The sequence below is a fragment of the Rissa tridactyla genome, chromosome 8 (genome assembly GCF_028500815.1).
Source record: "Rissa tridactyla isolate bRisTri1 chromosome 8, bRisTri1.patW.cur.20221130, whole genome shotgun sequence".
NCBI lineage: Eukaryota > Metazoa > Chordata > Aves > Charadriiformes > Laridae > Rissa > Rissa tridactyla.
Window position 1 is genome coordinate 8,740,886 of NC_071473.1, and position 16,659 is coordinate 8,757,544.

Below are 16,659 nucleotides of genomic sequence, written 5' to 3' on the forward strand. Positions count from 1 at the left end.
CATGGCTATTACTCATTACATTACATTACAGCTCCTCTACCCTTTCCATTACATTACATTACATTCCTCATTACATTACATTACAGCTCATTACATTACATTACATTACATTACATTCCTCATTACATTACATTACAGCTCATTACATTAAAGCTCCTCTACCCTTTCCAAACAACACAGGTGGTGTTATTTTTCCAATATCTTTGGCTCTTTAAACCCAGCTGTAATATTTTGTTAATTATGGAGGGTCTGAGCCCTGTCCATGGGGTATCATAAAAATCAGTTCTCACATAATCATCACAAACTGTGTGTCCAAGAGACCAAACACAGCTCAGGTTTCAGAAAGACTTTGCCTTTCCAGGAGGAGCCCTCAAAGGAAAAGTCTTCAAAACACATATAATTCCAGACCAGCTTTTGCTACCAGGACTTTCTACTGAATCAGCATCTCTCCCCGCATTTTCCAAGCATGTTAACTGAAACATTAAGCAGCTTTTAGAACTATGCAGAAATTTCAGAAATATTGTCCTACCTGGATGTGCCTGTAACTCCACCTTCTGCCTTGGACCTTGGTCTGCTGTAGTTAACAGGTCAGTAGCACAAAGTTTGAGCAATTTCTGCTAGCTAATAAAGCCAACCCTGAAACTTCTATTTGCACTGTAACTGTGACTATGTTTCCCTGTGACATCTCTGTATCTCTGTCTTGTTTAGGATAATTGTCTTTAAAAGTTACCGTAACGCTGATATTGAATGTGAAGACCTATATCTTATGTAGGCATAGTGATACTAAGTGCGGGGCTGCTTGGCTCCAGACCTTATACTGAGAGAACCTTTATGGTGAATGATGTGTTTCCAGTACAGTAATAATCTGTTGTTGCTGTGATACCAATAAACTTTCTTCCCTCTCCCCTGTCTTCCCACCAAGACCTTTAGCCAACCCCACAGCTTCCTAAACAAGAGGGAGTGCTGTAATGAAGATAAGCTGTTTCTTTCACAAGTGAGTGCTGGGAGACTACTTCTGTGCGTCCACATCCCTGGTTTGATTGTTCAGAACAGCCATGGTCTCTGCTGTGTTGATTTTGAATCTATGGGGCTTAGCTTTGCTCAGGTTATTACTCCCTCAATATACCCCTAGCTCAGGGGCTTCCTGGGCACTGCTCCAAGATACCAGGTTTTTTGGTTCCTTCCCTCCTTATGTTCCATTTTTCTTGTCACCTTCTGTGATACGTCATGGGAGGTATTGCCTTAGCCCGCTTATGCGTCCTCCCTGCTGTGCCGCAAGTACCAGTACCCTGTGTGCCCTCCACGAGGCAGCAGAGGATTGAGCCAACTCCTGCTTCCTTGTTGATGAGCTGAGCCTGCCCCATGCTGTTCTTCAAGATCTGCTTGTGTCCTCCTTATGCCTGTGTGAACGTGTACTGAGCAAAAGCTTTGCTGATGGTCTGTAACACGGTCTTCTGCAGCTTCATCTTGCAGACATTTGCACTTCAGGAACTACATTGTGGTAACTGGCCCCAGACTGCTTAAGGGAGGAGGGGAAACTTGCCTATCTTTCTAGGGCCCTTTTACATCTCAGTTCTGCATGTTCCTTGTTTCTGCTAGTATCATTGGCCCCAGAACTGCTGAAGGAGCTGATTCTGGTATTGTTACACTATCTAGCTGCACATCTGGTTGAAGGTGGTGGCTTGCTGCTGTGTTAGGCTAGAAGTTGCCTCTGGTCACCCTAGGAGGCAGACTTTATGGGCAGAGAAGAGCTTGCTTTGATATGTGGCATAAGGATATTGAAATAAAGGAGACTGTTCCCTTTGAAGCAAGCTGTAACAATTAGTTTTTGGCCAATGAGTTGCTGACACTGTGGATATGGAGGGGTTTGAGGTGGGGGCTTTTCCTGTGGCTCCTAGCAGAAAACTGCAAATGTCCCTGACCTAGCAACATCTAACTTGGAAAAACTGTGTTTCCCCAGGAAAGCTAGGGCCATCGGTAGCACCGCGAGTCCATGTTTTGTTGTTTTTTGGGAGGCCTCCCCTGCTCTCAAACAAGCTGTCTCTAAAAGGTCTCACTCCACCCTTCTAACCCGCAGTGGCAGATTCCTGAACGGCAGTGTGAAGCACAGGAAAGAGTTATGGTAATAGTGTGGTAACGGCATTTGATATTTAAGTGCTTAGCCAAGCAGGACTGCTTAAAAGAACAGAGTTTGCGATACGCTGCTCAAGCCCTTCGCTGTGGGGGAATCTGCTTAGCCACTCCTGCCATGCTCAGGCAACCAGGTGATCTAACTTCAGCTTACCTTGCAAAGGTGAGGTTAGTCGTGCACCAAGCAGTGGGATGAGGTAGTAAGATGTCCACCCATGTAGACAAAGCCCTTAGATGGCTGTGGTCTGCTGCACTTTGCACAATATTCATGACAATCAGGGACATGATAGCAGACTTAAGAAGTTTCACTGACCAGAACGGTGTCCTTTTGCTGGGGAACTTGATGAGCAGAGGAAAGGAGGGAGGTCAGCTCTCAGATTCTCATTTGGAACTACCTCATTGGAAGAAGAACTCAATCTGTAGTACCAACTTGGAAACATTTGCCTCCATTCCTGCACGGCCCTTGCCTTACATTCTCTTGGCTCCTAAAGCTCATACTGGAGGACTGTTATTCAGTCTGTGCTTTGCCTGCTTCTCTCTTCCCCTTCGCTGGCAGTAGACTCATGTACACGACTGACTGGATGGATCCTGACTGTAACACTAGAACCACAGCATTGCAGTGGGGTACGGAAAGATCTGTTCCTTATACACCCTGGGATTTGGACATGGGAGCACCACGATGCTTGTTTGCTTTTGCTTCCAGAGTTGCCGCTTTGAGCACGGGGCAGCAATGGGCTGTGGAGGAGGTACGGGACAGGGCAACTCAGGGACTCCTCAGGTGTCTAAGCACAGTTGGAAGAGGTCTTGGATGGAAGCGGTTTCACCTCACATCCAGACAGGGCTAGGAAACAGCTTTAGGTCACTTAGAGAGCTCTTCTGCTCGCCTTTTTGATATAAACGTTGCAAGAAGGTACTTTTATATTCAGCCAATTACTTGGCCTTTCAAATGTTAACCCTTTAACAGAAATTCCTCAGTTTCTCCATCACTAATGAGTAATTGCAGATGCAGCTACTTTAACTCAATCTGATAATCTGAGCAGTTTTTCATTGGTTCTTGAGATTATCTTTGAAATCGGGCACAGTAAGCTCTGCTTTATTATGCTGTTGCTGCTACTGATCATCAAACCACACAGCCTAAACTATCAAGGGACAGAAGCCGTGCAAAAAGTGAAGTTTCCTTTGAGCTGGTAAGACCATTTAACATATTTCTGTACTATGCATGCCAGTAAATAATGATAGGATATGTTTACTGAGCTAAAATATTGAAAAATAATTTCTTTACCTAAATGTGGAATTCTATATTGTTTTAGACTAGGAACCTAGGACAATAAAATCACCAGAAGGACCTTTGTACTTATGTTCTGCTGGTTTGCTGAGCACAAAACCACGCTATTGTGTTAACGCTGATATGGACTGTGCTAGAAAGAAGCACCATCTTGAACAAATGATTTCTAGGTACTCCTCTCTGACTGAAACAGATGAACGTAAATGAATCCAGCCAAAATAGCCCTCAGCGTTTGGGACTTTGCAGACAAAAATATGTGTTTTTTAATGTATGTTTATATGTGTGTGTGCATGAATATGGCTTTATTGCAGTAATCATCCTTTGTAGCAGCTTTTTATTCAGCCTTTGGGATCCAAGTCTGTCAAATCTAAAAGTACATAGCTGTCTATGAGCATCAAATTGTGGAAAAATGGCTCTCCAAAGGTGAAGGGAGAAAAAGACTGGTTGTATGTATGAGCTTCTCTCTGATAATCTGGGCAGATGAGGAAAACCTGCTGCTACTTCCTTGCTCTCCAGCAGTTCACATGCTGATCATGTGAGTCTACTATGTGCACTTGATGTGCTTCTGTCAGACATGTGCTTAGAGGCCTAGGTATTCAGGAGGTAGACAATCTATCATTAACTTACCTAAAAGGACATACAAAATATTTTCTTGTAGGCAGGGATGACTGAAGGACTGCCCATGATAAACAATCACACTTAATAACTCAATGGGTCACTCTGGACAATGTGCACTTACTTGGGGCTAACCTTAATGGATGGAGGGTGGATGTGCATGTTGGTACAGACACACTGTTGCCTGTTGCTGTTTTACTTCATAGGTGCGAGTCAGCGTCCTGCTTTTCTTTAGTGCCTGTTGGTGCTGCCTCTGGAAGAGATTGAAGCAAAGGAAAGGGTAATAATGGGCAAGGGAGAGCAAGTCATTTATGACTAATTGCTAAGATGTAAGGAATGGAAACAGAGTGTTCAAGGGTCCCGGTCTGCTGTGCCAGCTCTGACTGTGCACCATTCATTGTATCTTGCTGTGGGAGGGAGAGCGAGCAGAGCGTGTTTTGGAACAGCTCAAAGCTGCTGCCAAATAAGAGCCTGAAGCTTGTGACTTCCTCTAAGATTTAGGTGAGCAGGGCAGACCATACGAGTGAGCTGCAGCAAGAAAAATTGCACTGACAAAACAGTCTATATAAAAGTTGATGGCAGAGGTGGGATAGAACCTGGGAGTCCTGGATGTCTGCTGTGGACTGGCATATAATATCACTACATGTATCAAAGGGTACTCACGCATGTTGAAGAATCTTATGCACACATCTCCACATGAAAACCTTGCTCATGCTCTTGTATGACACTTCAATTTCATGTTTTATCAAGGCTTTGTAAAGCTGATCCTACCTTACTTGTAGTCTTCCAGAGATTGGAGATGCAAAGGTCCTTTTTTGTGTCTGCCACTTTGAACCCATTACATTTCTCTATCTCATTACAATTCTTCTATCTCCCTTTCTCTGCCAGAGGAGGGGAGGGGAAATGCATGGCTGCAAGGTCTCATTTCCTTGAGCAAATAACAGGTAGAAGAACTCTGCCCTGGAAATGTACAGAAAGGATGGAAACACCATTGCAAACAGCTTGAGACCAGCTGGGAACTCAAGGTCACCAGTCAGCTTCTGGTGCTGAACCAAAATCTGGATTGGTGGCAGCATACCTAGTGCATCATTTCGGGGCTTTCTCTCAGGCATTTGGTCTCTTTCTTTCCTGCAGAGGGAAGGTGGTGGTTCTCCTTTACTCTGACACCTCCCACACCTACAGTTTTCACAGGGCTTTTCTGCCTTCACCCACAACTCAGAGTGTTGCAGAAACTGGGCATTAGAAAAAAAGAAAACAAACAAACAAAAAAACCCAAAAAAACCCCAAACAACAAGCCACCAAACGAAAAAGGCATCAAGCAGCCTGGCTAGGAAGTTGATTTGTCTTCAGTCCCCAAGCTGCTGTAACGGTGCCCTTGCTGCTAGCACTGGATGTGGGGCATGCCGACCTGAAGTTGCCTTGCAATGGTGCTGGCACCTTATTGCTTTCTGTTTTGGGTCCTGGCTTGGGTCCTTCTGCAGAAAGAACTGGTAGTGTTCAGATATGATGGTCACTGATGAAGGATGAATGCCTGCTATGTCACCAAGAATCCCTTTACCCATCTGTTCTCACTGAAATTGAAAAGTGCTTTTGCCCTTGCCTCATTTTTGTCTCATTCTGTGGCTGTCAGCACCAAGAAGAGCTGAGGTTTGAATTGACCGTGTCCATTTTTTGCTACATGGCCTATCAAAACCTTCATATTGACCTATGTAAGAGGAAGAGAATTTCACCAAAGCAGTCACTTTCTTCTGGGACTTGCCAAGACAGTTCATCGGTGGTCAGGCTGGGCTGTCATCAGCTCAACCTGCCTTAGGGTAATGTGACAACTCTTTTCCCACAGCTGAGTAACTTGAACCAGGTGGGAAACACAGCGAGTATGAAAGATAAGAAAAGGCATCGGAGCCTCTCTAGGGTTCTAGCAAAGTTTGCAGCTATTTTCTTGCAAGGCCAAACTCATTGCAAGCATCAGCAGACGTTACTCAAATTACCTCATTAATATGTCTCTCTGCTTGCTATTGGTATTTCCCCTGAACACTACAAAATGCACAGTTATTTTCTTTCTTCATAAGTGGGAAGTGTCTGGCAGTTGAGAAGTGATAGGGCCTGTTTGTGAACCAACGTTTTTGGATGTACTATAACTTTACCTTTGCAAGGCTGAGGATTGCCGATGTTAATAGGAGAACGTTATCATGAGCACTTTAGGACAGACAATTATAACTGCCTGCATCAATTTCATTACTTCCATCTGAGCTAAGGATTTTTATTTTTTTTTTAAGATACCTAACCAAGATTTATAGACTACAAGTCTTGGATCATATTTTATCATGTTTAGGCAAGAGGTGCCAGCAATAAAGGTAGTTCCCCTTTGTACAAATTCTGCACTTTGTTTCTGTCTAATTGTATCTGCTTTCAGTGTCCAGCAACTGGATTGTTTCTGTATTTCTCTAGCAGATTAAAAAAAAAAAGGGAAAAAAAAAGACTTTTCTCCTACCTGAAATCTTTTCCCATACACGATTCTTAATGGCTGGTGTGAAATTACTACTTAGCATTTCCTTTGGCTAAGTTAAAGATACTTAGTTGGTCTTTAGTTGTTAATTTCTGAGGAAAGTTATCCAAGATTAAATCATTCTTATAGCATTTTCAGAACTATTTTCCACAACTTTTTGTTTAAATTGTGGATCCCAACAGAAGAAATGAACTAATAATGGTGTTATGGATGATACATGTAGCTGCAATAACATTTCTTTAAATTGATATGCATCCACAGTCTGTATGTTAGTTCCTCTAATTGCATTAATGTACTGCAGAATCTCGTTCAGCTGGTTATCTGCTATTTCATTTTCTGATAAGGCTTTCAGAATTCAGTGTTCCACGACCTACTCCTGACTAACATTCATGGCTTCTAACAGACAAATGTGCATTTAAACATGCTAAAGAGCCAGAAAATGTCTGATATGTTTTGAACATTGCAGAATTGAACAAAGAACTTCTTGTCGGGGGGAGTTTATCAAATCCCTAGTAATTACCTGGAAATATTCTGTCCTGGTTTAGTTTTCTTGACCAACGTTTGTGTGCGTGCGTGAAAAAGTTCTTGTAAGCACATGTATAATTCTACTTAATGCAACTCTCTCTATTTCATATTTAGTCAGTCTTACTGTATTTATCACAGGGATCGTATGCAACCCTGATTAGAATGATAAGCAGGAGAGACTTCGTGCCTCCCAGCCTCCCTCAGCTAAAATCAGCTAATGGTGACACTTCCTTTCAACAACCCCCACTCTGAAGAAAGTCGGCAGCAAAACAGGATATTTACAAAAAAAAAAAAAAAACACATAAATGAAGAGGTGGTGAAGTGGAAGCCAGAAAGATTCCTTTTTTTTCTTGATCAGTTTCTGAAATACTGTAATTATTTTACTATTTAATTTAGAAAAGGGACACCGTAAGCAGGCATAATTACAATATTACAGGAAAGAGGTTGATATCTGGATGCTACTGTCTAGCATCCAGAAATCTGGGACTGTGAAATCTGGGACTGGAAGGATACTCTTGGTCATGGAGTCCAGCTCCTGCTATTGTATCCATCAGATCATTTAATCCCTTCAGTAAAACAATACTAATGATTGAAATATCACAATCCTTGCTAAGCGTAGTCTCTTTCTCTCTCACTCCCATTCAAGACTACTTCAGACCCTTTGTTGGTTAGAAACCACGATCTTATCCTATAGCCAGACTACACCCATTTGGTCTTGTGCTAATGCTGTACTTAGTGTTTCTCCAGTCCTGACACTTATGTCCCCCTTTTCCTCAGCTTCTTATGAAAGACAGATCATAACCCTGGCAAACTTTGGTTATTTTTTCTTTTTTGCAGTAACTAAGTCAAACTCTTTCATGCCAGAAGATTGTCACAGCCCCTTGTTACCCCAGCCCTAGAGCTCAGTTCAGTGTCTACGCTGGGCAAACGGTGCAAACAGTGTTCCTTCAATATTTTTTGAATTTTTCAAGTAACAGTTTTTGTCTATACTTATTAGTGGTCTCTGTCTACAAACTCACTCCATGTTTTCTGGGTTCCAGGCTGAGTCATGGGCTCCTTAGGGGTGCTGGGCTTGTTTGCTGGGTTAAGGTAATGGCAAATATTGCAAGCTGGAAGCACCTTAAAAAACACCATATATTGCTGAGCAGATCAGGTCAGGATCCTTCATATTAAACTCCATTTGCTGGAAAATCACAATGTCGGAAACTTTTTATTTTTAAATGAAACTTCATCAGGAAAGAATTCAGAGAATGGAATTTTTGGTTAAAAAGGAGGAGAGGGAGTCTAGCATAACATTGTAGAGAGACAGTTTTCCATATTACAGAAGATGATACACTTCAAATATCCTTACACAACCCTTCAGTAAATTGGGGTAATGACTAGGCCCTAAGTATTCTACATCCCCAATGAGTGCTTTGATCAGGAGCATATCAGCTATTCCCTCTGTTTCTGTCTTTTGGAGTTTTCTTTTACAGCAAGGAAATACTTATGGGAAGGAAATACGATCCCAAGATTCCCACACTGCAGATGAGCAACTGGAATTGTAGCTTCTTGTGCATATGTGTTTGTGCATCTAAGAAAGAGAAAACTATGATGGGTCTTAGTTTTGATCATATATGAAGTGGGTGAATTCCTAAAACAAAAGATTTGTAGGCTAGAACACCCATTTCTATCCCAGCTTTTGTTCTTGACCTCAAACCCTTTCACACTAGTTCAGGACAACTCCAAGTGGCTTGAAGAAAGGCTCCTTCAAAAGTTTTGTGATGCCAGCAGGTCAAGCAAGTGTTCGTCTAGTGAAGAGAAAGGGAATGTGCAGAAGACCAGTTACTCGACTCCCTCAAGGTAAAAAAGAACCATCATTAAAGGCAGGCAGCAGTGTTTGTAGTATAGATAGCTTTCAGCAGGTGACTACTGCTGATGGACAAGCTTATGAGAGAAAAATCTATTGAAGCCTTGAACATCCAGAAATTATGTCTGCTCCAGGAGACCCCCGAGCTGCAAAAGTCTGGAGTCTAAGAATGTTCTCAGATAAGAACATCTATGCTTCTTCTGTTGCTACAGTTTTCTCTAAGCATCTGGTTTTGGTTATTGTCAGAAACGGGATACAGGGAAACATGAACATTTGCTCCAAGCCACTGTGGCTCTCTGCTGCTTTTAAATTGTCATAAACCAGATGCCAAAAAATGCAGGAAGAAGAAAAGATGGAACACCCCACCACCCCGATCAAATGGCAGGAATTAAAGATTTCCTTTCAGGCAGCTGGTGCTCTAGATTGCTGTGCAAAGTACTATTTATGGCTATGAGAAGAACAGCTTCTATAGAAGAAATGAGAAGCTGAGTTGGTGCCCTGTCTGACAGAGTCAAGGTCAGCTTGTGTCAGGGCTGGCAGAAGCATGCTGTTAAACCTTCAACCTGCTGGTACAAATACTGACAAAACTTTTCTAACAATTGTTCTATCTTAGATAGTGTCTGGAATGGGAGGAGATGTGTGGCAGCTTGGCCTCCAGCTGTGCGTTACTGCTGTGCTGCTCCTTGGTGGAGGAAGAGGGAGAGGTAAGAGGAGATCTAGAATGGGCCCACTGTGGGAAGAGGCATGTGCATGTGCCTATTTTTCATTCACAGACCCTAAAGTATGCAACACAAGATCTTGTGACTGCCCTTTCCCAGGTCCCAGGAACTGCTACAGCTGGCTGGCAATGCCAGGCCTAGGCAACCGAGCTCATCCTGGGCAGCAGAGAAAATGTAGCCACTACCCAACCCTAACACCTTACACTCATCTCATGCAATGAAGTGCGGTACAAGAGAGGAAGAACATCATGAGGAAGGGTAGATGAGATGTCAGTAAAGAAAGCTCTAGCAAGTAATGCATTTGATGTACTTATGAAGGACTCATCAGATGATACACAAATGCAGCTCTGGTCTCCTTCCTCTGCAGAATTCCCTGGCAGCTTGAGCTGCCTGAATAACTACGTGAATACCGTGAGATGTGTGTGGACAATGGAGGAGCCCATGGGCGATGGACCTTTCCACCTGCATTTCACCAAGTAAGAGCTGCACACCAAGAGCTGTCGGTGCAGCCCCGGCCCTGGCATGGGCAGGATGGCACAGAGGAGCAGAGATGGGGTCTGTCCATGGGCTTTGCTCCCTCCACAGCTCTGTGGCACAGTGAGCTCTGCCACCTCATCACCCCATGCCTGGGCTGCCTCAGAAGCACCCTTTTGTGTGCCCACAGCCTCGGGGGGTGCAGCAGAGGTCCAGCACACATGGCTGCATGATCCCCTTCCAGCTCAGGGCTGTCCATCTGTCTGCCCACTGTCCCCTTCTGGCAGGGGTCCCTCAGCACAGAGAGCTTTCCCATCCCAGCCTCTACTCCCCATCATCTGGTGACTCCCACAGCTCATCCCATGTGAAGCAGCCTAATTTCTAATTTCTAATCACTTCTTGTTTTGTTGCCTAGAAATTAAATCCCTAGTGGTTTAATCTCAATTAGTTCATACATATACACAAAAGGATTTTGAAAGTCTAGTGAGCTATAAGCTGTAATAACAGATTTAGAATATTACGTGAATAATTTTTCCTCTGACAGAAGAAATCAGGTGAATAGTTTGCTAGGTGACAGGATAATAAGCATTTGTGATATGCTAATTTGAGATGAACTTGTTTAGATAATGTAATAATGTTGTCTTGACTACCAAAAACTTGTGAACTATGACAAGAGCGTAAGCCACTGATATTAGATGCCTCATATATTCTGGTAAGGTTAAGTCAAAACTAGCCTCACTCTTAATGATGCTGAATTTTAAATCTATGAAAAAATGCCAAGCTGATAAACCATGGTATCCCAGTTTATTGTGGGGTCACATGCAACATGAAGAATTTGCTAATAAATGGCCATATTAGATAATTTAATAATAGAAGACTGCTCTTTGGAGCTACTTCCCCAAGATGATGTTTTCTGCCATTCATCCTGTTACGCTGTGCTGAAGCTTGCGAATATAAAAAAAAAAAACACAAAACCCCCACCCAACCAACAAACCAACCTCTGACATGTTTTGCTGTCAGTACTGGTTTGTTTGTAGCGAAAGAGGCTTTAATGTACAACTTGTTAGCTCTGTGCTGAGCAGTTGTAACTAACTGTCCACCCACTCCTACCCCCCTACACCAGCTGCTTTCCCGTCAGCAACGCACAGCAGCCCTCTCGCTTTCAGAGGGAGCAGGGGGCAGGTACTGGGCTCTCTGTGCAGCTCCTGGGAGGTTTGGTGCTCTCAGCAGTGAGGTTATGAAGGTGCCTCCTTCCTCCCTCTTCAGCCCTGCCATCCAGCCAGCTTTACCGTTGCTTTCTGTGCTGTCTGCGCTAGAGGTTCATGTTCTTCCAGAACGCGCTGCTGTGCTAAGCTGCCACCCGTCTTTCATAAACTGAAAAGCACTTCATCATGTAACTTAAAAGAAACTTTCAGCCCTTTTATTCTTCTAGCCTCTGGTCAAAGGGCCACAATGCCAGCTGCAAACTGAGTGCCAGGGAGAACATGCAGAATCAGTACCACTGCACACTCCATTTAGCCAGCCAGATCTTGGAAACAGATGGTTATAGAGTCTCTCTCCAAGGCAACTTCTTTGGACGTAACCACACGTACATTACCTTTCCAGAGTACAATCCCTGCAAGCACAGTAAGTATGAACCAGGGCAGCTGTGGGCTGAGGCTCCGCTTTGGTCTGCTATGCTCTCTAACAAAGGTTGTCTCAAAGACAGCAAGTGAAAATAATGGAAACAAGTCAGACTGCCCATCCCTGGAGAGTGCGCTATGTGGGCTTCATCAGTAAGGATGCAGTCCCAGTGTCTCTCTCCATTTTGACTGTTCCAGGACTTCAGAGAGGGCTGGCTCTGGAGCACCTTTCAAGTATACTTCTCATCTGCATCATGTTTTCTTGTGCCATGGATAATGTACAGTTAGACTTCCTCTATAGTTGGGATTTTTTCTAAGAAATTAAGTCACAAGAAATCAAAGTAATGGATCTGATTCAATGTCCCATGGCCTGGTACTTCAGAGAAACATTTGAAATCTCAGAGCCTGTCTATATTAGTGGTATGTTGGAAGAGCAGAATGTGACATCCGGAGTAGTTCTTTGCTTGCAGGACTATCCCCAGGGGCTTTTTGAGTTATCATTAATTTATGTCAGTTCTGTAGCTATTCTGTAAGCTAATTTGGTCTACTGCTGGTCTTAGCACAAGTCTTTAGGGCCCAGCTTTATCTTCCAAGACTTCAGTCAGCCTAGTATCATGCGTCTCCTGTGGTGTTCACGTCCCAAATATTGTGAAAAAAACCTACCTCTCTATTTGCAGTAAAACTTGATCCACCTGCAAACATCCAGAGCAACGTCACTGCCAGCAAGTGTCAGATATGGTGGAGTGTGCCTTGGTACCTCGTTGAAATTCTTCAATATGAGTTGCAGTATAAGGAGTACAGCATGTCCTGGGAGGTAACTGGATGAGGCACACACTGATACTGCCCTGCTCTTTGGGCACAATGGCCTTGCCACTCAGCTCAGGGCCTTCTGGCAGCTGACTATTTTAAGCTGGCCTTTCTGGTTTCCCACATCAAGGCTAAAAGATTTTTATAATAAACATCAATACTGAAGATCAATGAATCTTATTCTCCTGAACCCCGCGTTCAGAAATCATCCATAATCGTGCAGGCCCTCTTGCATCCAAGAAAAGAGGATTTGGAAAGGGCAGGGGGGGAAGAAGAGTATTTAAAAGACTTTGCCCAGCCTTGTTAACAGAAATTCTTTGTAATACTTTGCAGACCGCATTGAACAAGACACCATCCAGTTCACTGCCACAGATAGAAATTGAAGCCACAGAGCTTCGCAGTGGCATCACTTACATTGCACGACTTCGCTGCAAAGTTTCTGAAAATGAGGATTCGTACCACAGTCAGTGGAGCGAGTGGAGCCAGACAACAGTGTTTCAAAGACCGGGTACAAAGAATATTGTTTTACTTTAATTCATGTCTTTTCACGTCCATGTTCCAAAAAAAGGAAGATACCTGGTAAAATTATGCTTTTCAAATCAGAACTAGCTTCCTTCGAGTTTTCAAAGCCAAATTGCTTTCCTTGAGGTCTTTAGCAGATGTTTCATTTGTATTGCTTGGTTATTTGGGGTTCTAGCTTGACTTCCAGACTCTCTATCAATTATATCTGTGCTGATTCTTTTCCTAGGTATACCAAAACTGTCTGAAAAGATCCTAAATACCAGAACTATGCAGTTCTTATTCATTCCTTTGAGTTTTGGTGCTCTACTCTATTTATTTTGGAACTGCAAGCTTTCTTCAAGGTATGTTATCATTTTTCATTAAGTTCTCCTTGATCTTTATAGCCTGGAGAGGGTAAATGAAGTGCCTTTATGTCCCTTTTGCTTCCTGTTTCTGCTGCACAGACTCAGTTGTTTTCAAAAGCTCTTTTGATAATCTTGGGACATGACATGTTCCTTGGCTGATGATAATTAATGACCCACTAACCCACTACACAATCCTTAAGGAGTTCAAAGTGCCTCTGTGGTACCCAAACTCAGCTAAAGCTCAAGGTTGAGGGTCTCTTGGAGTTAAAGAAATTTAAGCGCATGGAAATTTTTTGTTAAGTTTCATGTAGATAAATTAAAAGTGCAAGTACGCAGCAATCCATAAAGGTGGTTATACTGATGCCAATGTTAAGCCACTTGTGACATACCTGGCATTCGTCAGTATGTAAAATACCAATACAAACAAACAACACTGACTCCGATTCAGTGTTTCTTAGGTTCTGGGACCAAGCTGTACTGAGAAAAAAAGCGTCTCTAGAACCTTGGTGCAACCACCTTCTGCAATTTTTTATGCTGGCAGGGCAAAGGTACATCTCCTACCTCTTCCTTTTCTGCCTTGACATACATTATTATGCTCCATATACATGTCAGCCTTAGAGAAACAGAATACACGATGTACCTATGATAAAATATTTTTACAGGATAGACTCTAATAAAGGGTCTAGGATGACTGGCAGAATTTGTCTGTCTAAATGTAATGAAACTAAAACTCTCTAAAACACTTCCAGAAACAGTGGTTTAGATCAAATAACTTGCTAAACAAATCCGTAAATAGCTCAGCGCATATAATGAGTAATAGACTAGTATTGAGTTTGTGGCATATAGCATTTCTCAGAAACTTTTAAGACTGCGCTTCAGGCTAGAAACATTAAATGCATGCACAGGAGGCAGAGCAACAATTGCATGAGATGTCAGATGAAACGGACTTCTCATACAATCTTTCTAACGTAAGTGCGGGGCTTTCATCTAATCAGTGTGTACATCATTGACACAGAATAGAAAAAACTTGTCTGATTTTATTTTTATTTTAAGAGTTGTTTTCTCACTTCAGGGCAAAAAGCCTCTCCTGTTTTAACATTCCCACACCAGCTGCTTTCTTTCAGCCACTCTATAATTTGCACAATGGGAATTTTAAGGTAAGAAATAAGTTTCATTTCTTTCTTATGACCCTCATTTCATGAGGGGAGGGGTTTTTTTGTGGGATTAATAATTCTAGCTCCTGAGCAGAGTTACTGACACATGGTTCTGGTCTTCCTGGGAGTTTATAGTTTCTCAGTTTCCTGCCTCCACATACTAGCTACACCACCAGAGCTTCTGTCCAGCTTCTCTCCCCTTAGAAATAAAGCCTCTCCAGTCAGTCACTTCCTGTCCACTCTGAATGTGAAAGGTGCACCCTGCGAAAGCAAAAAGCAAAGCAATACAAGCAGCTTGTGGTGTATTCTGGAGATGAAGTCTTGAAGATTTCTTGTGAAATTAGCAGATAGCTTCTCTACCCTATTACTCTAACTTTGCCCAGCAGATTTGCACTAAAACTCTGAATTATTGTGCCAAAGCCATACAGAAAGAACAGTTATTTTGCAGATTCCAACTCTAAGCAAACTGTCCTGAACTTATTGATCCTTCCACTAGGACTGGGTTCAACCTAATGAGGCTTGTATCCAACTCAGAAGAGAAGAGGCCAGCAACTCAAACAAAGTGACTGCAGATGGACTTTCTGATCTAAACGCCCAAGATCTGATTTCCCAGATCTCCTTGAAACCTCTGGAAAGCACAAATCTGGTTTCTGCAGAAGAAAACTTTGTATTTGCCTCGGGTCCAAGCCAGCAGTATGTCCCCAGCAGGTATGTAAGAGCAGAAGAGATAGAAGTGAGGCTCGGCCTATTGTTTGCACAAAATGATGCTGCTGATAGAGCTGGCCTGAAAATCTCTGAAATAATTAAAGCCAACCTCGAGAGCCCGAGCATGGAAAGGAATTATCCCTCTCACTCACAGCACGGGAAGGGTGACTTCCTTATGCTTCAGGAATCTTTTGAGATAGCAAATGTGTCCTTCAGCAGCAGTGACTATTGTACATTGTGTGACAATGATACCACAGGAGGTTTGATTCCTGCTGAACTACTGGAGCCCTCCAATGGTAATAGTCTTGTCAAACATCAGAGTGATCAGAGTGACCTTTCCTGAGGAATACTGCCTACAAAGATCTTTGTGCCGTCCTCTCACCTCCCAACACTGTCTTCCCAAGTGGCTTAAATGATGACTGTGCAGACAACTGCAAATGTATCATGTTTAGGTAAATCCTCAGTTTCTGGACTTCAAAAGAAGATTGTGACCAACTCCTCTGGCTAGCGAATACAACCCCTACAGGCATGGCAAGGCCTGACTCCAATAACATCTGTTGTCTCAGGAGACACATGACCATGCTCTTCCCTAAATTAACCTCCTGGCAGCAGCAGCAGCAGCCAGCAACCCCCGAGTCTAAGGAAGCAGCAGCAGACCTGCTGTTTTTCCTCCGGAAGAGCTATTGGAATTGTGTCCCTCTCAGAAGCAGCAATATTTGCAATGTGCTGAACCATGATTTAAACTCCATCATTATTTTAAAACTATGTACGATTCTTCATAAAACCATGATAAACAATTTTTGTTAAAGAGGGTAATTTTTGATTCTTAATATGATATTGATGACTTCAAAGGGTTCCTGATTACATCAGAATTTATAATTGCACTATTTAAAGATAATTAGGCAGTGGGTATTGTTCTTTATTATCCTGAATGGCTGTAACTTTTTATTTTCCAGTAACTAAGCCCCATCTAATGCTTTGATTTTAATAAAAATTTAATCCAAGGTTAAGTGGCTGGGCTGATCTAATGGAGAAAGGTGAAATGCAAGAATACCACAAACAAGCTTTATGTAATCACAAAACAGGCCAGGCCCACTGCCTCTCCAGGGCTTTTATTATTTTTCCAGAACTGATGAGTTCTTTGGCTATCTGTTCAACAGGCACTGCCTTTTTGAGCCAAATCTCAGGAGGTTTACTTCCTGCCCTAGACACAGAAAATCCTATATATGATCACCAAGCAGATTCCTGGACTCTTAGTTACATCTCCTAGATTTAAAGGGCTCAACAGTTTTAGCAAGCATACTGAGATGTGTCCGCATGTACCTACACTAGCTGGCACGTGCATACGTACATTCACACATTCAGTCTCTCTTCTTTGGGAGTGCTTTTGGGAGCACTTCCC

General features: G+C 42.8%; 1 protein-coding gene across 1 annotated transcript; it reads left to right on the plus strand.

The window, feature by feature from the left end:
- Positions 1-3,251: 3,251 nt before the first annotated feature.
- LOC128914375 (interleukin-9 receptor-like) lies at positions 3,252-16,415 on the plus strand. The gene is made up of 9 exons (XM_054213296.1): positions 3,252-3,317; positions 9,524-9,614; positions 9,997-10,105; positions 11,536-11,729; positions 12,403-12,539; positions 12,866-13,040; positions 13,281-13,395; positions 14,471-14,555; positions 15,049-16,415. Exons 2-9 carry the CDS (start codon positions 9,536-9,538, stop codon positions 15,598-15,600), a joined length of 1,446 nt encoding a protein of 481 aa, XP_054069271.1. The 5' UTR covers positions 3,252-3,317; positions 9,524-9,535; the 3' UTR covers positions 15,601-16,415.
- The last annotated feature ends 244 nt before the right edge of the window (positions 16,416-16,659 follow it).